A 26,482-nucleotide genomic window follows, 5' to 3' on the forward strand; every position below is an offset into this window, starting at 1 on the left:
GAAGGAAGTTGGCCGTGCCCTTTCAAAGGAACCATGCCAGCATTTGCCTGAAGCAAACCTAAATCAGGATGGCCGGGTGTGGGTTTGAACTATTGTTCTCCTGGATGCAAGTCCAGTGTGCTAACCACTGTGCCACCTTGCTTGGTATTTGCAGATGATGCAGACATTTATCGTGTAATAAAGACATCAGAAGAACAAAACCAATTGCAAAACAATTTAGATAAGATATCTGTATGGTATAAAAATTGGCAATTGTCTCTAAATAATGAAAAGTGTGATGTCATCCACATGGGTGCTAAAACAAATCAATTAAACTTTGGTTACACAATAAATCAATCAAATCTAAATGCCATATATTCAACTAAATACCTAGGAATTACTATTACAAAAAACTTAGATTGGAAAGAACACAGAAGATGCAACAGATCTACTAAGGAGATTGCCTACACTGCACTTGTCTGTCTTCTGGAGTACTGCTGCGCATCAAGAAAGTTCAAAGAAGGGTAGCACATTTTGTATTATTGAGAAATAGGGGGGGAGAGTGTCACAGACACAATACAGGACTTGGGGCAGAAATCATTTACACAAAGGCATTTTTGGTAGCGGCAGGATCTTCCCACAAAATTTCAGTCATGATCTTTCTCCTCTGAATTTGAAAATATTCTGTTGATGCTGACCTACATGAGGAGAAATGATCATCATAATAAAATAAGGGAAATCAGAGCTTGAATGGAAAGACATAGGTGTTATTGTTTTCCATACACTGTTCAAAAGTGAAATAATGGAGAATTAGTGTGAAGATGATTCAATGAACCCTCTGCTGGGCACTTATGTGTGATTTGCAGAATAGCCCTGTAGATGTAGATGTAGATGTCATCCGAGTGTAATATCATTCACAGTCATCCACACAATAGAGCGCTGAGCAGCACAAGTACAGAATTCTCCAGCTGCTCATTGTCATTCTCTATTGAAATGTTATCAGAGAATTATTACTTTCGGATGACTCTACGCACATGCTCAACATATATCTCCCCAACGTATTTCTTCAGTATGCACAAATACAATAAAAAGTGTCATTTGTCATGTCTCAGCTCAGTTGAGTGAGTCTTGGGTGGAAAAAACACGTAAATGAGGTGATGTACGTGCTATGGATTACTCCCACACGGTTACTACGAATGATATATCAAACCTGGGATAACAGTGTGTCAATCTTCTTGGAGACAGCATGACATGAATGATATGAACGTGTTTTAGTGCACAAGGTGACAACACTGTAGTACCATGTCAGAATACAGTGTTTGCTCACCATAGAACAAGGTGTATTTTTGCCATTATCAATGCACATTTTAAAAATTCAGGCAGGGAAAAACTTTGAAGTCTGTATGTATAAGTTTGATGAATTTACAGACCAGACTAACTGTGGCACCAGAAATTAAATATTTGCCATGCATGTGACAGTCATCACAGATTTGCAAAATAAGGCAAACTGAAACTGCTAGAGTTCCTTCCCAGAAATATAGTGACAATAAAATTTATTCCTGCGGCCATCATAAATTAGCTGATGGACCTTTTTTTTTTTTTTTTTTTTTTTTTTTTTTTTTTTTTTTTTTTTTTTTTTTTTTTTACCTGTGTCATGAGTAACAGTCATTCCACATAATAAATCTCCATTATCTCTGTACAAAAGACTACTACTAGAGCTACTGCCACTGATAAGTAATGTGCACTTACCCAATTCAACATAACAGTTGATAACTCCACTTACTAATCTTGTGTTTATTGTTTCTCCATTACGTTCCCTTTCAATTAATTTCAAAACAGCATTTGTCACCTGAAAGAAACATAAAAAAATCCAGTTTCAATCCATAGCTACACATGAAAACTGTGGTGTAAGAGATAACAAAATTGGCCAGCATACAGTGGTCTTCAGTGCCCGATTGCAGGGTTTTCTGTTTTAATTGTTCAGCAACTTACTCTCCACTAAAAAGCATATGAGAAATCAACATGATTACACTCATGGTGTGGCAAGTAATACAGGAACAGAAAGGAGTTATAGTTTGGCAGTTTACCTCCAATTGTGTATATGTTGCTTCTGTTCTTTCAGAAATGTCTCAAACAACAGACACCATTTTGACCCTACAGCCAATATGAATCAGGATACAAAGGAATTAAAGATATTAGCTGCCATTCAGCACTGATTTACATCGATGGGGAAAGTCTGAACTGCAGTGCAGCACAAATTTTCAACTTGCGCCATTGATATTAATCAATGCCCACTGACAGCTAATGTCTTTAATTCCTCTGTGTCTTACTTTCAGATGACTGAAGCTGTACATCTATCATAAAGAGATTCTTGCCAACAAAAGGAATCATGATGTATGCACCAAATTAGGAATACAGAGTGTAGTTACACATCAGTAAATGAATTTTTGCTTAAAACAGAAAAACAATTTTATACAGCCTGGAGTAAAAACTACCATTAAAAAAATGGGTTTAACATCTTGTTAACATCCATCATTACTGATGACCAAGTCATTACAGGCATAGCACAAATTCTGATTGAACAAGAACGGGGCAGGAAACTGACTTTGGCATTTTCAAAAGAGCAACCCAAGGAATCAGCTTAACAAATTCACAGATACCATGGAAAACTTAAATTCAAATGATTAGATGGTGATTTGAACTCTGCTCTCTCCTAATGTGCATCTAGTACCAATACCAATGTGCCACCTCAATTGACAAAAAACATGAAGACCCATAAGCAGTGAAAGCATCAAAGGAGAATGAAAGAAGCACTTGTGACATAAGTGTAATCAAGATACACATTAATACATGACATGTATTTGCAGCTGAAAATATGTACAACTATCAGCTGTACATTTGAATCACAATGAAAATCTGCTTGATGACTCAAACCCAGTATTCCCACTTACTGCAAATGATCACCTTACCATTATGCTATCTGAGCATGATTCATGGCTGGACCCAAACTTCCATTGTACATCCATTATGCATATTCCTGTACAGGGGAGAATATTAATTGAAAGTCACCTACCCAGTGTCGGCTGATAAATATGATATTGCAGAGCCTGTGTTGTTCAGAAGTATGATTCTGTGTTCTTTCGGACATAACTTAAAATGTCTCCCCTGCACAGGAATATACATAATGGATGTACAAGAGTAGGCTATAGGCACATGGACAACAACATACGGAAGTCTGAGTTCTGGCCATGAAGTGTGCTCGGATAATCTAATGGTAAGGCGACCAATTGCGATAAGCAGGAAATCTGAGTACAAGTCCCGGTCTGGCACAAATTTTCATTGTCCATATTTGCAACTGTGAATACATTTCATGTATTTCATAATGGCTGTAGTTGTCACAGTGCCTGTTCCTTCAGACATGCATGCATGCCTGAAGGAACTCTGCATCATACTTCTGAACAACACAGGCATTGCAATACCATACAACTGAATGTTTATGACAACAGTTTCATATGATCAGCAAAGTGACTTTGCCAAAAAGATCAGCTGGTAACCATACTTTTATCGATATCCATCTGCTGTTTAATGCCATTTTTATTTGGTGAGCAGTGATCTATCATTATTCAAATATCACTACAATATCCTCTAAGAAAAACCATAAAAAGCCAATGGCATGTTACAAATAACATGCTGGCCTGCATTACATTAAGACAGATGGTTGGTTGGTTGATTTGGGGATGGGGACCAAATAGTGAGGTCATTGGTCCCATCAGATTAGGGAAGGTTGGGGAAGGAAGTCGGCCATATCCTTTCAAAGGAACCAGCCCAGTGTTTGCCTGAAGTCATTTAGGGAAATTATGGAAAACATAAACCAGGGTGGCCAGACACAGGTTTGAACCAAATGCAAGTCTAGTGTGTCAAACACTGCACTACCTAACTTGGTCATGACATTAAGATAAAAATAAAAACATTATTTACAGAAACTTAAAAGCAATTTTTACTGTGGCTTTATGCTGGAAGTTTAGATTGAGACGAAAGAAAAGTGCAACTGTATACTGCTACTATGGAGCTTATTTATTTCAAGACAATATGTTAACCACAAAGTGTGTTGATAATCACTTTCCCTTTTCATACTTTCATATCAGCTATTTAGTTATATTTGATTGGTTTAGTTAGCCACTTGCAGTATGTGTGAAACTGTGTACAGTGCACTTCCCTGCCAATCACCAGTCACTGTGTCTTATGAATACAAACAAATGAAAAAAATTGCAACACCAAAAAAATAATTAATGTTAAGTAATGAAATTTTGGGAATACATTGGTCTAGGTAAAATAGTTAAGTGAATAACATTGCAAGATCACAGGTTAATACAAGAGTGATACAAGCCATTGCAAATATGAAACACTGGAATATTAATAACCAGTGTAGCTGCCTGAATGTTCAATGTAAGCGTGCAGACATGCATGCACTGTGTTGTACACATGCTGGATGTCAGTTTGTGGGATGGTGTTCCATGCCTGTTGCACTTTGTAGGTCAATACAGGGACAGTTAATGTTGTTTGTGGATGATGCTGAAGTTGTCCAATGATGTGCCATGCATGCTTGACTGGAGACAGATCTGGTGATCGATCAGGCCAAGGCAACATGTCTACACTCTGTAGAGCATGTTGGCTTACAACAGCAGTATGTGGAGAAGCGTTATCCCCTAGAATCCTGTTCATGAATGAAAGCACAAAAGATGGAATCATCAGATTGACATACAGATTTGCAGTCAGGGTGTGTGGGATAACCATGAGAGTGCTCCTGCTGTCATACAAAATTGCACCCCAGACCGTAATGGTAGGTACACGTTCAGTGTGTCTAGCATGCAGACAGACTGGTTGCATGCCCTCAACTGGCTTCCTAACCAACACATTAGCGCCACTGGCACTGAGGCACAGAACCAGCTTTCATCAGAAAACACAACAGACCTCCATCCCGTCCTCCAATGAGCTCTCACATGACACCACTGAAGTTGCAGTCTATGGTGGTTTGAGGTCAGTGGAATGCATGCTACAGGGCATATGGCTCAGAGCTGTCCTTGAAGTAAACAACTTGAAACAGTTTTTTGTGTCACTATGGTGCCAACTGTTCCTCAAATTGCTGCTGCTGTTGCAGTACGATACACAGGGGCCATACACCAAACACGATGATCTTCCCTCTTGGTAGAGCCATGTGGCTATCTGAAGCCCAGTCTTCTTGCGACCATACATTCTTGTGGCCACCACTGCCAGCAATCATATACAGAGGCAACATTGCCAAGTTTTTCAGCAATATCACAGAAGGAACATCCAGCTTCTCATACATGACCTCATTCAAACTCAGTGAGGTGTTGATAATGATGACTTTGTTGCCTTGATGGCATTCATGACTAACATCAACTCACCACATGCAGACTCAAAGGTAACTAATGCTCATGGCCATTATGGTGTGTATTTAAAACAAAACTGATTTGCATCCTCATAGTGGCACTAATAGAGCCACTGTTATACGACTGGCATGAAATTTGAACAGGCATCATATTTCAGATGTAGAAACATATCTACTAACTTTCATTTATGTCACACAGTGGTGAATTTTTTTCCATCAGTGAGTTAAGATGCTCTAGCTGTGGTAATTGGATCACAAAAGACTGCCATACTTAGATATGTAATTCTTAATGTGCTGTCACTATGTTATACAACCCGTAAAGAATAGATATGAAATCTGAAAGAATAAAATGTAAAACACTTTCACTGAAGGGACTTGTCTGCATATTGCATGTGATGAAAACAAATGATAGCTTTGAAGGCAGTAGGAGAAGGACCTTATTCAATCAAGAGAGCAACCACTCAAATCAACACTTTCAGTTTGCCTGTAGAAGTTGTAGAAGCATATAAAGTTGGAAGCATTTTCAAAATTATTTCATGAACTGTATGGAGAAGACGAGAACAAATTAACTGATTCTTCAGATTATTTGTGGTTTACGATATTACAGATCTAAAATTATCACAGTTATCTTACACATGAGCAAAAAAATCTTCATTCTGAATCACTGTGTTAATGATCAAGATTACAGTTACTATTACTGTATAAGTTTCCAGACTATGAATAAAGAGAACTTCTGTTTGATATCCCAGGACTTTCAAGAGTAGATTAACAGGACCTTATATACAAGGGAGGATTGGAAAGTAATGCACAATAATGTTTTTCTCCCTTGGTACTGCAGCTAGAATGTTGAAATTTTATTAAGGTATAGTTTGAAGTTTGCACTACACAGAGCCGGCCGAAGTGGCCATGCGGTTAAAGGCGCTGCAGTCTGGAACCGCAAGACCGCTACGGTCGCAGGTTCGAATCCTGCCTCAGGCATGGATGTTTGTGATGTCCTTAGGTTAGTTAGGTTTAACTAGTTCTAAGTTCTAGGGGACTAATGACCTCAGCAGTTGAGTCCCATAGTACTCAGAGCCATTTTTTTTTTTTTTTTTTTTTTTTTTTTTTTGCACTACACAGAGCATTTTGTTTCCATGTTCAGCTGTAACAAGAGAAGCCTAAACTATGAAACAAACAAGGCACACACATTATTGTCATCAAAACATGGCACACATGTTACTGTTATCTACCTGTGAGGAGCAGCAAAGTGTAGTTCAATATTTGTGGGCCAAAGAGCATAAACCAAGTGAAATTCAGAAGGACATGCATGACATGTATGGGAACAACTGTATGTGACCATAGCAATGTCTCCAAGTGATGTGCAAGTTCCTATTATAAAGTAAAATTAGATTATATACTGTTGTATTGTACTACCAATTGCTATGCATGTAATTACATGTTTCACGCAAATAAATTACGAATTACAAATTCTTCCAAGAGGGCCATGTGAAGCTTAGTGATTTGCCACACACTGAGAGGCCAGTAATAACTGAAACCCGCAGTATGTTGGAGCCATTGGGGCAGCAATTTTGAATGACTAATGTTGCAAGTGCAAACATTTTTGCAGCAGTTAAAAATTCCTGTGGTGTGGTGTATGACACTGTTCATGACACTTTGAAATTTCATAATGTTAGTTCTCACTGGGTGCTTAAGAACCTGAAAGATGACCATAAGGGCCAGCAAATGGTGACAAGCTTTGATCGGTTAATGCATTGTGCCACAGAAAGTCAGTGATGATACGTTATGGGCATACCATTACATGCCCAAAAACAAGCAGGCCTCTATGGAGTGGAAACATGCTGGTTCCCCAGTATGAAAAAAGTTCTCTGACTCAACCTGCTTGGAAAATGCTTGTGACAGTGCTCTGGGATATGGATGATGTGTTATTGATGGACTCCAGTGAACATGGGACCAGTGTGAATGCTGCAGCTTACATTAAAACTTTGGTTACATTGTATCATGCTGTTTGTGACAAATACAACATTAATGCTGACAATGTCAAACTTCTTCATGACAAAGCTTACCCCCATGATGCTGCTCCTGTCATGAGAAAATTGCCAAATTTGGGTAGTAGGTGCTCTGGTATCCATCATAAAGTTCAGAACTTGCATCATTATACTTTCATCTGTTTGGTACCACGAATAAATTCCTGGCCAGCTAACGCTTTGTAACAGATGCAGAAATGAAATCAGCAGTCCGTAGATGGTTATACTCCAATCAAATGGACTTCTACTAACAGGGAATATCGAAACTGGTACCACAATGGGAGAAATGTGTTGAATAACATTGGTGACTATGAAGAAAAGTAGGTAAAAGATCTAAGTACAACTGTGACTTTTTTGTTTTAATATCTAATAACCCTCTTGGTAATAAAATTATTGTGCATTACTTTCCGATCTTCCCTCACATTATGAGTCTACTTGATGATTTATTCTAATATTGAAACAAAATGGAAACAAGAATAAGTTTCTTTCCTTTTCCAAAAGGCAGCCTACTACTTCCAACTGAACAATTTCTGAGTGGAAAGCCAGAAGGAAGGAAGACATCACCAAAAACAGAGAACAAATTCAGAGGATAAGGATGTTGAAGAAATACAGTTGTGGCCTTATTTGAGAAACTATTATGGCATTTGTTCCACTGATTTCAGAAAATCATGGGAAATCTATATCATGGTGAGCTGGCAGGGATCTAAAACTCATTTCTTGTAAATGTCAGTAAATGGTCCTAACTATTGAGCCATCTTACCTGGCATTGCATAATGCAGCAGATGTCACTGAACCACTGATTGTATGCCTTCGATAAGGTAAATCTACACTCCTGGAAATTAAAATAAGAACACCGTGAATTCATTGTCCCAGGAAGGGGAAACTTTATTGACACATTCCTGGGGTCAGATACATCACATGATCACACTGACAGAACCACAGGCACATAGACACAGGCAACAGAGCATGCACAATGTCGGCACTAGTACAGTGTATATCCACCTTTCGCAGCAATGCAGGCTGCTATTCTCCCATGGAGACGATCGTAGAGATGCTGGATGTAGTTCTGTGGAACGGCTTGCCATGCCATTTCCACCTGGCGCCTCAGTTGGACCAGCGTTCGTGCTGGACGTGCAGACCGCGTGAGACGACGCTTCATCCAGTCCCAAACATGCTCAATGGGGGACAGATCCGGAGATCTTGCTGGCCAGGGTAGTTGACTTACACCTTCTAGAGCACGTTGGGTGGCACGGGATACATGCGGACGTGCATTGTCCTGTTGGAACAGCAAGTTCCCTTGCCGGTCTAGGAATGGTAGAACGATGGGTTCGATGACGGTTTGGATGTACCGTGCACTATTCAGTGTCCCCTCGACGATCACCAGTGGTGTACGGCCAGTGTAGGAGATCGCTCTCCACACCATGATGCCGGGTGTTGGCCCTGTGTGCCTCGGTCGTATGCAGTCCTGATTGTGGCGCTCACCTGCACGGCGCCAAACACGCATACGACCATCATTGGCACCAAGGCAGAAGCGACTCTCATCGCTGAAGATGACACGTCTCCATTCGTCCCTCCATTCACGCCTGTCGCGACACCACTGGAGGCGGGCTGCACGATGTTGGGGCGTGAGCGGAAGACGGCCTAACGGTGTGCGGGACCGTAGCCCAGCTTCGTGGAGACGGTTGCGAATGGTCCTCGCCGATACCCCAGGAGCAACAGTGTCCCTAATTTGCTGGGAAGTGGCGGTGCGGTCCCCTACGGCACTGCGTAGGATCCTACGGTCTTGGCGTGCATCCGTGCGTCGCTGCGGTCCGGTCCCAGGTTGACGGGCACGTGCACCTTCCGCCGACCACTGGCGACAACATCGATGTACTGTGGAGACCTCACGCCCCACGTGTTGAGCAATTCGGCGGTACGTCCACCCGGACTCCCGCATGCCCACTATACGCCCTCGCTCAAAGTCCGTCAACTGCACATACGGTTCACGTCCACGCTGTCGCGGCATGCTACCAGTGTTAAAGACTGCGATGGAGCTCCGTATGCCACGGCAAACTGGCTGACACTGACGGCGGCGGTGCACAAATGCTGCGCAGCTAGCGCCATTCGACGGCTAACATTGCGGTTCTTGGTGTGTCCGCTGTGCCGTGCGTGTGATCATTGCTTGTACAGCCCTCTCGCAGTGTCCGGAGCAAGTATGGTGGGTCTGACACACCAGTGTCAATGTGTTCTTTTTTCCATTTCCAGGAGTGTATATTTAGTATAGGAACAAGAAAATGGAGTGTCCCCTCATATTAAAATTGAGTGAACTGACAATACTAACTAAAATGATACTTACAAGTAACACATCACAATACATCTTTAGCAGTATATGTCTACAACTGTCTGTAAGATATGGAATATACTGAAAATAATACTAAATGGTTTGCACATATATTGATTTAAAGTTGACTCATTTTGCATAACTACGAAGATCAGTATATAATGAAATACCAGTCTTCATGGAAGTTACAGCAGTCTAATCACAATTTTCTGTTCCACTAAATTTGGTCTCACTGTATTTTTCTATTTTTTAAAAAAATACCATATACACTGCTGCAGCAGTACCAATACCTGTTTGTTCAACTGTTTAAACAAATTATCTCGCCATGTAACTAATGCCAGCTGATACACATCATATACAGTCTTCTTCCCTTCATCACGTTCTCTTCGGACCCAATGTCTGCAAAAAATTAGCAAACTGTCAATTATTCTGAAGCTATATAAAATGAAAATGGAAAGAAGAAACTTATACAATACATTTTTATTTTTAACATAAAGAATATAAGGACAATTTGATAAACTATACATGCTGTTATTCATTAACTAAATCACATGCATGTTATTAGGCTTTAATGTATACACGGTGTCTCAAACATTTTCAGTTAAATTGAAACAGGTGATAGTAAATCCACAACCGATTATATTGAGACAAGGCGTAAATGGTCACTAATGCATATACATTGTGTAATGGACATACACAGGGTACAGCACATAACAACAATGTAGCTAATAGTAATTGTTCAAAGTGATGACCATTTCAATGCATGTATTGCAGTGGCGCATGCACTTGTGCTGCACTCTTGCAAAGATACCGGGTGTCTGTTGTACATTGAAACAGACAGTGGGTGATAAACAGTGTACATTTTCGACCAGAAAACAGAAGACATGCTGTACATGACTTGAAGGATACAGTGTGGAGAGTAGTGGGGACAAGTATTAGACCCCTATCATAAAGAACGTTTGCAAGCACAGGTATCAATGGATTTTGAGCTCAGCATTAACTTCTGTCAGTGGATTATACACCATGATGCTGTTGTGTCAAACTTTGTACAGTTTGTATTGTTCACACATGAAGCCTCATTCACTCTTGATGGTGTATTCAGCAACTGGGACAGCCATGTCTGGAGTGAGGAAAATTCGCATGCCATTCATAATAGTGGCCACCAGCAACGAGTCTCTGTAAATGTATGTCTGGGCATTGCCCAAGATCATCTAATAGGAACTTACTTGCTGCCTCCCTGTTTGACTGGTCCACGTTACCTGCATTCCTGCAAGATGTGCTGCCACAGTTCTTGTGAGACTGTACCCCTCGTTGTCCACAAAAGGATGAGGTTTCAACACAATGGTGCACCAGCCTCCTTCCACATTAATGTCCGTGAGCACCTGAACAATATGTACACTCATTGTTGGATTGGAAAGGGAGGTCCTGTCCCAGAGACAGTGTGATCCCCTGATCTGACACCCCTGGACTTGTTCCTCTGGGGTTACATCAAGATATTGGTATCTGATACCCCATAGAAAAGGATGAAGACCTGCTTGCTAGGGTCTAAGTCGTCTGTTTCCTGGTACAACAGACACCGAGGATCTTTGAGGGAGTGAGGCACAACTTCATGTGCCCTTGCTGTGCATGCATTGAGACTGGCAGTCATAACTTTGAACAATTACTATGAGCTATGTTGGTGTCATATTGTGTACACTGTGTGTACCCATAACACGTACACTGTGTGTACCCATAACACAATAAATATGCATTTCTGACCACTGGTTTCCCATCTCAATATAATAGGTTGTGACCCCAACATCATCTGTTTCAATTTTACCCTAAATATTTGAAACAACCTGTTGTCATCCCCTAGGAGACCATTTGGTTTTGTTTACCTTACACACAGAGGAAAATTTACTTTTAATGTATTACACTTTTTGAATATTTGGCATTTCAACAAACCCAATGCTTTCTCTTGTATCACTAGTACATATTATGATGTCTTACCATTTACTACAAATGTTAAGAGTCACTTTGTGTTACAGTTATGCATCCAATTTAATAACAGCCATTGTATTAAGATGTTCAGTTCTCTCTCTACAAAGACAAAATGTATATTCTATCATTCAATTGTTAGCTGTCTTGGTTTGATGACTTAACTTGACAAAGCTCACCAAAGACCTAAACAAATATAATCTACACATACTTAATCACTTATCTGCTTCATTGCAAGGACAACAACACAAGTTATTAAATCTAAAGGCATGTCGAAATTCACTAGGTTGGTCATTGTGAGGTGGAACCAATGCTACTGGTTAGCATTCATTGTCACCACCAGATGTACAGTGGCTCCACAGACTTTACATTCACACATGGATTATGCAGTGGCTGTAATCATTATTTCTATATTTACTTCTCTAATTAGACTAGCTTCCAAAACAGTACAAAAATCCCGCATAACAGGGAAATAAACAGCGCAACCTAATCCTGCTAGCCTTACAATTTCCTTTGGTTCTGCCTGTTTATCATTCAGAGTTCATAGAAGAACATTGATAAAATTTTCATCATTAGTAATATCTCATTTCAGGAATCCTAAATAAGTTGAACAGACCACTAAATAGCATATTTTATTATGGTCTTTCCATTAGGCTATGTCACTGCTTCAGCCAGTATGTGGTTCTGAAAATATACAGTAGACCATTACCAACATCAATTTTTTTGTACTAGTATCAAATCATCAGATGAGCTGTACCCTATTACACTAATGATGTTTCCAATTATCACTGGCAGAAAAAAAAAAATTGAACAACTCTACCATAGTTTCAGTGAAACATGTCAGCTCTTTAAAAACTCCTGCTGTAGAAACATTCAAAAGCTTGAACAACAGGGCTAAATAAACTTTCATTTCCATTTATAAGCCATACTTTGGCAGAAACCAGTTTCAGCTGGTCTCTAAAATACCTTACAGGCTCAACCTACATTTAAAAAATTCATTCTACCGTGTCACAGATAATAAGTATCATTACTAACAAAACACTTGATCAGAATATACATCTACAACAAGGAACTGGCTACATATAATTTATTAATGGTCTTCAGCCTGACAATGACGCAAACTGAATTTTCACTCTGTAGGAAGTGTGCATTGATTTGAAACTTCTTGGCAGATTAAAACTGTGTACCAGACTAGGCCTCAAACTTGAGATCTGGGATGGGATGACATGCTTGGATAGTTCATTCAGTAAAGCATAAAGCACACACCTGTGTAAGACAAATGTCCCAGGTTTTAGTCCTGCTCCAGCATATAGTTTTTATCTGCCTGGAAGTTTCAAATCAGCATATACTTCACCACAGAGTGAAAATTCAAACTGGAAAGAATCCCCTTGGGTGTGGTTAAGCCTACTCTCTGCTTTTATCATTCCTTCCAGGAGTGTTAGTCCCACAAGGTAGGCAGGAGAATTTCTGTGAAGCTTGTATAATATGGGAAGGAAAAATTGCAGGTGTATGTAGCTACCCATGGTAGTCTATCCCATCAAACCTTTTCATCATAGTTTGAAGCTACATACTGTATTCAAGCCTAACAAACTGATGATTACCTGGGGGTCCTATCCATCAATCCTGTCTTTTAGTTGAATTATGTCACAAATTTCCTTCCCCCAATTTGAATTAGTGCCTCCTCATTAGTTACTCAGTCTACTGATATAATTCCAGAATGAGATATTTTCACTCTGCAGCGGAGTGTGCGCTGATATGAAACTTCCTGGCAGATTAAAACTGTGTGCCCGACCGAGACTCTAACTCGGGACCTTTGCCTCATTGTGGAAACATCCCCCAGGCTGTGGCTAAGCCATGTCTCTGCAATATCCTTACTTTCAGGAGTGCTAGTTCTGCAAGGTTCGCAGGAGAGCTTCTGTAAAGTTTGGAAGGTAGGAGACGAGGTACTGGCAGAAGTAAAGCTGTGAGTACCGGGCGTGATTCGTGCTTCGGTAGCTCAGTTGGTAGAGCACTTGCCCGCGAAAGGCAAAGGTCCCGAGTTCGAGTCTCGGTCGGGCACACAGTTTTAATCTGCCAGGAAGTTTCATACTGATATAATCTTCAGCATTCTTCTGTAGCATCAAATCTCAAATGCTTATATTTTCTTCTAGTCTGATGGATTTATTGTCTATGTTTCAATTCTGTACAAGGCCAGTTCCATAAAAATACCTTCAGAAGGAACTTCTCAACATATAAATTTACATTCAATATTCCAAATTTATGGTTTTTTGGAAACTCTTTTCTTGTTATTACAAATCTGCATTTGATATCCTCTCTGCTCCGGTCAGCATCAGTTATTTTATTGCACAACTCATCGAGTACATTTAGTTATTGCATACTGGTAGAGTCATGCGTGACGCTGTATCAAAGATGACTGAGACTGCTTATCGACTTTTGTGATTGTTCAAGATGCTAAACTGCAGTAGCAATTCTTGTAAATGAATTAAAGGAGCAGCTTATTATATCCTCAATTGTGGAAGCTATTTATGTATTTGTTTTCTTTGGAAATATGAACCTGCAAACTTTTGGGGGAAAAAAGAAGCTCACAATTCAGTTTGTAAACAGTAAATTGAGAACTAAGTCCATCAACATCATAGTGGAACAGTCAATTAAACAAAGTTATGCAGAGGCAGAGGTTCTATGTTCATAATTGCTTGGGGTTAAATTTTTTTTAAAGGTGAAAATTGCCTCCAAGTAGCAGCGTGGTATGGAGTCCACATTAAACTTGACACAAGTAGGGAATTAACTTCAGAAATGATCCAGTTGTCAAAATTAAAGATTGAAATGTCTCACGCCAAAGCATATCCTCCATATTGTCAACCAGTTACAAGTGTAGTGAAGAACTGCATCAGTGTTTAAGGTACATACTGGCCTGTCGCTTTCACACTAGGTATTTGTTCACACCACATAAAAATCTGGAAGCAGACATTCTGGCAGCAAATGTTCTAGAAACAACCGAGCCACATATATAAGGGAAGCAGAGTCACTGCCAGGTAGTATTCCAAGCCGTGATGCCATACCGAGCGGACCACAGTGAAGAAGCGAAGGGTGTGGCGGATCGCCGTCCGGCAGAGCCTGCTGCATTATGCGACCTCACTCTCAGCTGAGGCAGCGAGTGGTACGGCGGACAGCCGTATGGTGGGGCTTGCCTCGTCAGCGGCCACGAACCGCCGTCCACCTATGTCTGACAGGTCCAGAAGGACTGGCGTTACACAGAAAGGCAAGCGCACACTTTCGGCGGATGGGGGCATGCCTCTGCATGCCATAGCCGGTGTGCTCGATGTTCGTGGCCCTCCAGGCATACCCTTGGCTTCGCGCGCGCCACAGTTGGCCATTCCCCAGCCGCAAGCCGAAACAGAGTCAGCTCCTGCACCTGAGGACACCACTTCACCGGAGACAGCCCCTGCAAAGGACCCAGGCCACACGCCGGAAGCGGAAAGGCAGCTCGCCTTCCTGATGGGCCTCATCCCAGGCACCGACCCGTCTTCCGAAACAATGGAAGGTAGCAGCACTCTCGTAAGTGGCCAGCAGATGTGAGCACGGAAACTGACTTGAAGAGGTCCGCCACTAGCACGTCTAGTAGCAAGCCCACGCTCCGCACCCAGCGGAAGGTGTCGCGGAAGGGATCCAGGATCCTTCCCCCAACTGTAGACAATGAGGGTTTTATGCAGCCCTCTTGTAAGCACACAGCTGGGGCTGTGGTGCTCGCACAACAGTCAGCAGTCAACACCGGCAACCGGTTCTCTGGCCTCTCTAGCGATGCCATCAAGCACATGGAGAGCCAGCAGCAGCAGCAGAAGTTGCCCCCACCACCTGCCATGGTCATCAAGTGGACTGGCGGCTTCCAAGAATTCCAAGAGAAGATCAAAGCTGCAGTCAAAGGGAATGTGACATTCCAAGTCGCAGGGCGGGACTTGCATCGTGTTATCATGAAGACTGCAGAGGACTACTGTGGGGTCTGGACCTCACCAAGAGAGAGGGACTGCACAGTTTCACCTACTCCTCAGAGCCAGTGAAGACTCTTAAAGTCGTCTTCCGCAAGCTCCCGTTCAGCATGGACCCTGGGTACCTGCAGGAGCTGCTTGAGGACCTGGGCTTCCCGATACACACCATGGAGTGTATGAAGTTACCCAGGGACCACTCTGACATGCCACTGTTTATGGCAGTTCTCGATGACACCGTCGAGAACTGCAAAATCTTCCAGCAGACCCACGTGACCAATGTCAGCATCACTGTGGAAAAGCTGCACAGGAGACGCGGCCCGCCGCAGTGCTTCAATTGCCAGGGCCTGGACCTCGTGGCAAAGTACTGCAAGATGCCTCCCCACTGTGGCAAACACGCAGGGGACCATCCCAGTCGGGAATGCAAGATTCCGAGGACAGACATGCCCACGTGCAGCCATTGTGGCGAGAAACATGTGTCGTGTTACTGCGGCTGCACTGCCTTCTGGCATGCCGCCGCAAAAAGAGGACAGCTGGCACAATCCACACTGGTATGAACAGGGAGGAGCTACGCTTCCGCTGCCACTGATAAGGCACCCGACAAGTCGGTTGAGCAGCGTCCTGCCGCCCCCGCTGACGTCCAGGTGCGTGGCAGGCAGTCAGCAGTCAGCAGCGGTAGTCATCCACGGGCGCAGACCACCGACGCGGCAAATAACGACGGACAATGGCCTGGATTCTTCCTCTGTGGTTACTTGCCCGCTCACAGCGGAGCAAGTATATAAAGTCCTGACACGTTTACATACATAACAGGACTATCCGCAGCGCGCTGCTGACGAATGAGCTGAGAGCAAGTTCAAGCAGTACCTCCTGTCCATCGGATGCATGGCCAGAGAAGTGGTGAGATTACCGCTGGGAGCCCCACCAGGCATGTCGACAGAAGATGACACTGCCCTGCCAGGGGCGGCCCCTACGGGTGTTGCGCCACGGGTCAGTTACGCAAGAAACTGCTGCACCTCTGGCTGCCCCATTGGCCTCTCCCGATCAAGAGGCCACTGCAGCACCGGACACTGTCCTGCCAGGCATGACGAAAGAAGACGTCACCACTCTGCCAGTTGACGCCGACAACAACAGGATGGAGGACATAGTAGAGGCCAATCTTGGCGATCTGTTGGAGGCAGAAACCATGGATACCTCTCAGCCCTCTAGAAAGAGGCCTGCAGCCACGGAGGACGACGACTCCTCCACATTTTCTCAGTCTGTTTGCAGGAGGAGCCAGAAGCAGAAGATGGCAGACGACCCTGCCCCCACTGAGGCAGACCAGGCGCCAGACGACGGGATCACCGTCCTGAAGCGGCGGCACACTGCTCAGGCCAAACGGCTCGAAATGAACTCATTCATCGACGTCAACGAGCCAGAGGCCATGGAGGCCACTGAGCCACCTAAGAGGTGGGCACCCGCCCCACCACCGATAACTGTTTCATGGAAGGACACCTACAAGTCCTTCCTTGATAAAATTCAGACAGTCACGTCCATTGCCAATGTCAAATGTGTCGGACGAGACCTATACCGGGTTTCGATGGCACCTTGGATGACTACCGAGCAGCCATGAAGATCACAGAGAACGACAAGCTACACGGTTTTACGCATAATGCAGAGCCCCTGTAGCAGCTGAAAAAGGTCTTCCGCCACCTCCCACTGCGAATGGAGACTTCGCATCTCAAAGACGAACTGGCGGGGCTGGACTACATGGCCAGCTCCGTGACCATCATGAAGTCGCCCAGGACGAGGTGAGATATGCCTTTTTTCCTAGTTGTACTCCCAGACAACTTCGAAAACAGGAAAGTCTTTCAGTTGCAGATGGTGGCCCAGATTGGCGTGGAAGTGGAGCGACTCACGGCCAAGGGGAGGCGCGCCCAGTGCTTCTCCTTCCAGGGCCTTGATCACGTGGCGAGCTTCTGCTCCGTGCCGCCCCACTGCGTCAAGTGCGCCGACTCCCACCAGAGTCGGGACTGCACCAAGAAGAGAGAGGAGGCGCCAGAGTGCTGCAACTGTAGCGAGCCACATGTGGCGGGCTACAGAGGCTGCGCTGCATTCCGACGCTGCCCACAGCAGAAAGGACGGACAGCAACTGCCAGGAAGGTGCAACCTGGCACCAGCTGCGCCTCTGCTACAAAGGGGGAGTCCGCTAACGCCACCATGGGACGACAAGTGGCCTTCCCACCACTTCCACAACAGGACTCGAACGAGACCGCACCAGCCACCACGCCTGGCTCGTCGACCCCACCAGTTGACTCCCAGGCCGGCCACCACAATGGCGGACGACGCACTGCCCGTCCACTCAACACTCTCGTGCCTCAGGCTGCAGGGCACGCGGCCCAGCGAACGGACGTGACGGCGACGCCGCGCCCTGCCGCCCCCGCACACACAGCTGCGGCTGCACCCGCACCATCAACAGGACCAGGAGCTGCAGACCTGGGAGCTCTTCTGGGCTCCCTCTCTGCCCTGCTCCAACAACTTCCCGTGCTAGTCATGGCAGTCACGGAGGCCCTGCAGGCTGCTACCGTCACCACGAAGCCCACTATGGATAGTCGACTCATACATGGACTGAACGTTTGCAGCTTCAATGCAGACAGCTTGTTCCCCCAACAAGGTGAGTTTCGCCAGTTCATGCTGGACGAGGCCATTGACCTCTGCCTGGTCTGCGAAACTCACCTTAAACCAGGGGTCTACGTGCATGTACCGCAATGACAGGCCAACAGCCAGCAGGGGCACCACCATCTACATCCGTGCATCACTCACGCACCACCAGGTGCAGCTCCCGGATCTGGCCACCCTGGAAGCCACCGGGGTGACTGGTACCACGACAGCTGGGCAGATCATGTTTGTGGCAGTATACAGGCCACCCCGCGGACACCTCCAGGAGGCAGACGTCGACGTGCTGCTGGCATTTGGGGGGAGCGTGTTCATTGCGGGTGATTTCAATGCGAAGCACCCGGAATGGAACTCCCGCCTCACGAATGTCAGTGGCCGTCGACTTTCCTGCGCTGCCCAGAGAACGGCGCCCAGGTCCTGGGCCCACAGGAGCACACAATCTACCCGGCCAGGGGACGGCCAGACGTGCTCGATGTCGCAGTCATAAAAGGCATCAGGCACCACACAACCACCTCCACACAGTGTGCGCTGTCGTCGGACCACCTGCCGGTGGTCTTCGCCATAGATGTCGCCGGAGCCACGCTGCCACCATGCCGACAGACATACCGGCACATGGACTGTGAGCAGTTCCAGGAGACAGTCCTGGAATCGATCGCGGACACAGATGGCAAAGCAGGTGTCCTGGGGGACCAATTCGAGTCATCATTCACCCCGGTGGGCGACAATCTGGATGAAGACCACATCCAGCGGGTAGCCGAGCAACTCCCGGTGTTCCTGGAGGCAAGGGACGACGGAGACGTAATCGACGCCATCTCCGAGCCGGAGGTGGCCGCACAGCTGAAGGCGCTCAACACTAGGGAGCTCGGAGGCGCTGATGGGGTCACCAACCACCTGCTGAAAAACCTGCTGGCAGGGGCCCATCTGCTGCTGGTGGGTATCTTCAACCAGGTCCTTCGCTCGGATGTCTACCCCTCTGTGTGGAAACACGCAGAGGTGGTGGCCATCCCCAAAGCGAACAAGGATCCACGTGACGCCGCAAACTACAGACCCATCAGCCTGCTACCGGCACTCTCCAAAGTGTTCAAACGCCTCTACGCCAGGCGCCTGCTTCGCCACGTGACAGCAGAAGGAGTGATACTGGACGAGCAGTTCGGTTTCCGGAGGGGACACTCCACAGTTCACCAGCTGATACGGCTGGTGGAAGAGGCCATGTGCGCCCTGGAAACTTGGGAATACCTTGGAGCAGTGTTCCTCGACGTCCTCAGGGCATTCGACTCCATGTGGCACAACAGCCTCGTGTACAAACGTTTTGCACATGGGGTTCTGACGTCACATGGGGTCCTACTCCGACTGTATCTGGCCGACAGAACGAGGGGATGTCCACACACTGACCCATACGTGCTTGAGTGCAGCAGGGGTCCGTTCTCGGCCCACAACTCTACTCTCTATTCACTGCTGACGCTCCGCAAGTGGCGCCAGTGAAGTTGCCACTATACGCCGACGACTCGGCACTATTCGTGCGGAGTATGAAGGTGGTCGAGATGCGCCGCCTGCTCCAGCGTGGATGTGAGGCCTTCGGTGCGTGGTCGACTAAGTGACACCTGAAACAGAATGTGGTGAAAAGCCAGGCAGTGGTGTTCACACAAAGACCACTGCCACCCGATCTTCCGCCAGTCACCATCACGGGAAGCCCCGTCCTATGGAGCAAGACTGGCCGCTACCTGGGAATCACATCGAGAATGTCAGGGACAGAGCAATAGGGCGCCTATGCGTTCTGTACCCTCTGCTCAACTCGTCGTCTGCCTTGCCTCTCCACCACGGCATCACGCTATATCTGGCACTGGTTGGTCCAGTGCTGGAATATGTGGCCGTGGTGTGGGGCAACGCACCCGACACACACATCAACAAGCTGCAGAGGGTGCAGAACAGGGCGCTCGAGCTCGCACTGCGCCTGCCGAGGCTCTATTCGACTGCTCGGCTGCACCAGCAAACAGGCATCCCCTTCCTCCGTGACCGATTTAAACAATCGGCGCGAGTCTTCTATGAGCAGGCTGAACGGTCTGACAATAGGCTCATTAGGGACCCTATTCACCACAGGCCAACCACGTGTTGGCCTGACCTGTTACGAGAGTAATATCTCGTGACAGAGCAAGGACAACACTCCCCAGAAAACACCTCAGGCCAATTCGGACCGTGAGGAAGCCACTCCACAAAAATAGGTTTATGCAGGAATAGCAGTGTATGTTTAGCCTGCCCCCTTCACGAGTCAGGGCAGACTCGTATGGTTAAGTGACAGTGACAGTGACAGTGTTTGAGCCCAGGAAGCGGCACTGACACGACATCCACAGTGAACGTCGCGGATGATGTCAGGGCCTTGAGGGAGGACTTCAAGCAGCTCCTGCAACAACTCCCGCCGATGTTTGAGTCTGCAGTGCAGTCGGCCGCCCAGGCCAACACCACAACAGGTGTTTCCACACCCAAAAATGGATAAACACATCCAGGGTCTAACCGTTTGTGTGTGGAACGCAAACAGCATTCGTTCCCAAGCGGGAGAATTTCGCCAGTTTCTGCGGGACGAACATGTGGACGTCTGTCTCGTCATAGAAACTTGGCTGAAGCTGGGAGTGGATGTACGGGAGGCGAACTGTCGCCGATACTGCACCGACCGGGCCACCCACAACGGCGGTATACGTTCAGACGTCGTTGCGTCACCACCAGGTGCAACTCCCCAAGACGCTGGCGTCATGGTCAACACTTCCGTGGGCCCGTAACATTCGTGGCGGCCTACCGACAGCCGTCAGGACACCTCTACTTCAGGGACGTCGAGACGCTGCTGTCAATGCGCGGGAATCTGTTCATCAGCGGCGATATCAACGCAAAACACCCGGAGTGGAACTCCAGGGTCACCACCATCAGACGGCTACTCCGGGTCGTTAATGACCATGGCACCATGGTGCTAGGTCCCTTTGACCCCACGCACTACCAGATACGCGGCCGTCCCGACGTGCTTGACATCGCGATCGTGAAAGGGGCAGCACACAACACGATCGCGACCACTTGCTGTGCCTTGTCTTCCGATCACCTGCCAGTGATCTTTGACCTGGACACAGACGGAATGGCACCACCTGACCATCGCAGCGCCGCCCAACACCAACTGGGCGCACTTTCAGCAGCACCTGGCAGACAGTCACAGCTACACCCGATCCCAACGAGGAGGGGGTGGATGCAGCAGTACTAGCAGCATTCACCCACTACATACTTGCGGCGGCAGATGCAGCAGCGCCGCGGGGACTGCAGAAGCCGAAAGAGAACTCCAAACAGCTTCCGCCTGACATCCTGGAGTCGATCTGTGTGAAGAACTGCGTGTTTCGTGAGTGGCAGATCATGCGAAACCCCGCCACCTAGCGGCTGCTCAACCGCCTGCGCTGGGAGTTTCGGCGGCCGTCGGCCACCACCGAAATCGGGACTGGGCTGGCAAAATAGCCACGCTCAGAATCGACGACGGTAGCGCCTGGGCCGTGACCAGGAACTTTCTGAGCAAGGGCCAGCGCATCCTGCCGCTACAAGTTGGTCATGACGTCGCTGCAGAGCCAGACATGAAGACCAGCGTGCTGGCAGACACCTTTGTGGATAATTTCACGACAATGGACGACGTTGCCGACGACAACGCAATCCAGGAGGTGCACGAGCGTCTCCCGCCGTACCTAAATCAACAGGAGGAGGGCGTCATTGAACCCACCACTGAGGATGAAGTGCAACGTCACCTCGCCTTCCTACAGCCCAGGAAGGCAGGGGGATGCGACAAGATCGACAACGCACCGCTGAAGAAGCTGCCGCCGGAAGCAGTGCGCGTTGTCACGGTAACCTTCAACGCCATCTTTCGCACAGGCGCCTACCCCGTGGCGTGGAAACACGCCGAGGTGGTCGCCATTCCGAAGGCTGGCAAAGACCCCAAGCTGGCGCACAACTATCGCCCGATAAGACTCCTGCCTTTGCTCTCGAAGACCTTCGTGAGGATATTCGCCAAACGGCTGCAGCATCACGTCAGAGAAGAACGCCTGCTTCCTGACGAGCAGTTTGGCTTCCGCAGTGGGCATTCGACACATCATCAGCTACTGCGACTGGTGGAGCAGGCGATGGGGGCCCTGGAGTGTCGCGAGAACCTTGGGGCGGTGCTCCTTGACGTCTCCAAGGCCTTTGATAGCGTGTGGCACGACGGCCTCCTGTATAAGCTGCTGGTACAGGGGGTGCCCGTGTCGCACGTCCGCCTTCTCCAGTCATACCTGCACGGGCGCACTTTCCATGTGCGTGCTGACAGTGGCGTGTCAACAGCGCGCCACATCCGAGGTGGAGTACCGCAGGGGTCCATGCTTGGCCCCCTTCTGTACTCCCTCTTCGCTGCCGATGTCCCGAAGGCGACACCGAGGGTACATCTGGCGCTCTACGCCGACGATACCGCGCTGTGTACGCGCAGCTGATGCACCACCGCCTGCAGCTTGCCTGCAACGAGGTCGGAGCACGGGCCACGAAATGGCGGCTTAAGTTCAACGCCGGGAAGAGCCAGGCGGTGGTGGTTACGTGCCGCCGCATACCCGACGCGCTGCCGCAAGTACGGATCATGGGAGGCCCCACCCCATGGTCGCGCACTGGAACATACCTCGGCGTCACCCTGCATCGACGCCTGACCTGGGGTCCACACATCCGGGAGCTCAGGGGTCGAGCGCTTGGACGGATGCGCTCGTTGTATCCCCTCCTCAACCCTACGACGACGCTGCTCCCTCACTGTGGCCTCACGCTCTATCTAGCACTCATCACGCCGGTGCTAGAGAATGCGTCCGTGGTGTGGGGAAACGCTGCAGATACCCACCTCCAGACGCTGCAACGAGTGCAGAACAAAGCCCTTCGGCCGGCGCTCCACCTGCCAAGGGATTACGACACTCGTCTGCTGCTCGACATCGCGGGCGTTCTTACGTTGAAGCGCTGCTTCTACGAGTCGGCGAGGACGTCACACAACCCGCTGGTCAGTGGAGTGGGAAACCAACTCCACTGGCGGCCAGCGACCAGATGGCCTGACCTGCTGCTGGAATAACGTCCAGGCAGCAAGAGAAGAGGAACTGCTGTAGTGACAAAGAGAAGACAAACCAAAAAGAGAGGACCACACACCTACTGTGAATCTACGATGCAGGAACAGCAAGCCCTGCTTAACCTGCTCCAAACGTGCACTGAATGCACGTGAGTCACAAACGCAACGTAATGCGCCAGGTAGTCAGTTTGAAAGCTACACTCGTCGCGATAACTTGTAAGTGATAAAAAGTGAACAACTGCAATTATTGGCTATTACCCTGGACTTCAGTCAGTATTGTGCTTAGTGATATTAGAAATATGCGGAGTGTGACCAAGTGTATTTTAGCGCTAAGTGTACTAGTGTTGCATTTTTCAGTGAGAATAAAGTGTTTATTCGAGAATAATTGGCACCAAATTCACCTACGTCATAACAGTATAATAAAATTGATCATTATGTAAAAATAAAAAGAAAAGTAAAAACATCTGAAGATGCCGGTCACTATTCAGCTGCAAAACACCAGCAGATGTACAGGCAGAGCCCAGCACTTCAACGAAACTTCCACAACAAAGTTCATTGACTGGTTCCTTTAATCCCATGGATATTGGCAATTATTTAGACATATTAGCGTCAGGGAATATTAGTGATGATATAAAACACAAGCTTCTCACAACTTCAAGAAAAACTGAAAAAGGTTATATCTTTCCTACTTCCGAGCACAACACGATGAGACGGGTTGAACGCAGACAAGTGCACGATAATCACTTTGGACAGTATCTGTGGCTGGCGTTCTCACTACTTAAAAAGGGACTTCTTTGCATTAACTGTTCAATTTTTGTGTGTAATAAAATGGTTGGAGGAAAGAAATCCATTATCATCAAGAAACTTATGACTGCACCACTAACAAAGTTTGCCAGACTTACTGGTAAAGATGGTGACCTTGAGACCCACTCTCAGCTCAAGTACCACGTTGAAGCGTGAACAGATGCAAAATTATTTTTCGCGACACGAGACAACCGCGAACTTGAGGTCATAAATCAATTGTCAAGACAGAAAATGGAAAGAATTAGGGAAAACAGAGACCGTTTTGTAACTATAATAAAAATAATCATATTTCATGGAAAGCAAAATATTCTTCTGCGGGGGCATAGAGATGATAGGATTCTGTTAGAAAACGAAAGTGATCGTGAAAGTATAGTGAGTAACGAGGGAAACTTTAGAGCTCTTCTAAGATTTAGAACTGACGCTGGAGACTTGCAAGTAAAACATCACCTTGAGACCACTAAAGCGAACGCCACTTACATAAGTAAAAAAACGTTTAACAAACTTATTCCATGCTGTGAAACAGTTATGTTATCACGAATACTGGAGGAAATAAAAGATTCTCGTTATTACAGCATAATCTTCGATGAGACTACGGACATAGCGCACATCTCCCAATTGAGTTTAGCTGCAAGATATGTTGATGGTGACAGCAAAGTACACGAAAGATTTTTGGGTTTCGTTGACATCCATAAAAACAATGAGTGTAGTGGAAACACTGATGACGAACCTCAAGAGGGTCAAGATGAAGAGCGTAGCGTAACTGGTGAAGTATTAGGGACTACGATTCTAAGGAGAATGGAAAGGCTTTCTCTGTCACTGGAGAACTGTGTAGATATAGGCTCTCCGCAACATTGAAGAGTCACCTAAAACTCTCGCTGCAGTCACATTGTCAAACGAGATGGGTTGAGCGACATGATGGTGTTACTCGATTCGCAGCTGATCTCGGAAGACTTTTGCAAAGTCCTTAAAGAAATACAGTGTCCGAGGGATAGAACAACAGCTGCCAAAGCCAATATTCTCCTTCGAGCTTTCTCTAATTGCGAGTTTATCCTCACTCTGTTTACACTAAGTGACATTATAAACATAACATATCCAGTCAGCAAAATCTTACAAGACCCTAGCTTGGACATCGCAACAGCAAAAGCAAAATTACACTACTGGCCATTAAAATTGCTACACCACGAAGATGACGTCCTACAGACGCGAAATTTAACCGACAGGAATAAGATGCTGTGATATGCAAATGATTAGCTTTTCAGGTTGGCGCCGGTGGCGATACTTACAACGTGCTGACATGAGGAAAGTTTCCAACCGATTTCTCATACACAACCAGCAGTTGACCGGCGTTGCCTGGTCAAACGTTGTTGTGATGCCTCGTGTAAGGAGGAGAAATGCGTACCATCATATTTCCGACTTTGATAAAGGTCGGATTGTAGCCTATCGCGATTGCGGTTTATCGTATCACGACATTGCTGCTCGCGTTGGTCGAGATCCAATGACTGTTAGCAGAATATGGAATCGGTGGGTTCAGGAGGGTAATACAGAACGCCGTGCTGCATCCCAATGGCCTCGTATCACTAGCAGTCGAGATGACACGCATCTTATCCTCATGGCTGTAACGGATCGTGCAGCCACGTCTCGATCCCTGAGTCAACAGATGTGGACGTTTGCAAGACAACAACCATCTGCATGAACAGTTCGACGACGTTTGCAGCAGCATCGACTATCAGTTCGGAGACCATGGCTGTGCTTACCCTTGATGCGGCATCACTGACAGGAGCGCCTGCGATGGTGTACTCAACGACGAACCTGGGTGCATGAATGGCAAAACGTCTATTTTTCGGATGAATCCATCAGCATCATGATGGTCGCATCCGTGTTTGGCGACATCGCGGTGAATGCACATTGGAAGTGTGTATTCGTCATCGCCATACTGGCGTATCACCCGGCGTGATGGTATGGGGTGCCATTGGTTACACGTCTCGGTCACCTCTTGTTCGCATTGACGGCACTTTGAACAGTGGACGTTACATTTCAGATGTGTTACGACCCGTGGCTCTACATTTCATTCGATCCATGCGAAACCCTACATTTTAGCAGGATAATGCACGACCGCATGTTTCAGGTCCTGTACGGGCGTTTCTGGATACAGAAAATGTTCGACTACTGCCCTGGCCAGCACATTCTCCAGATCTCTCACCGATTGAAAACGTCTGGTCAATGGTGGTTGAAAAAAAAAAGTTCAAATGTGTG

At 46.6% G+C, this 26,482-nt stretch overlaps 1 protein-coding gene across 1 annotated transcript in view; it reads right to left on the reverse strand.

Moving 5' to 3' along the window:
• The window catches only part of LOC124556540 (cullin-1-like), a 213,784-nt gene that overhangs the window by 88,187 nt on the left and 99,115 nt on the right, over nt 1-26,482 (reverse strand). The window contains exons 5-6 of the mRNA XM_047130494.1: nt 10,024-10,132; nt 1,729-1,828 (exon numbers count right to left, since the gene is read on the reverse strand). Coding sequence (XP_046986450.1) covers nt 1,729-1,828; nt 10,024-10,132 — 209 coding nt within the window. The remainder of the gene's footprint in view (nt 1-1,728; nt 1,829-10,023; nt 10,133-26,482) is intronic.

The sequence above is a fragment of the Schistocerca americana genome, chromosome X (genome assembly GCF_021461395.2).
Source record: "Schistocerca americana isolate TAMUIC-IGC-003095 chromosome X, iqSchAmer2.1, whole genome shotgun sequence".
Lineage (NCBI taxonomy): Eukaryota > Metazoa > Arthropoda > Insecta > Orthoptera > Acrididae > Schistocerca > Schistocerca americana.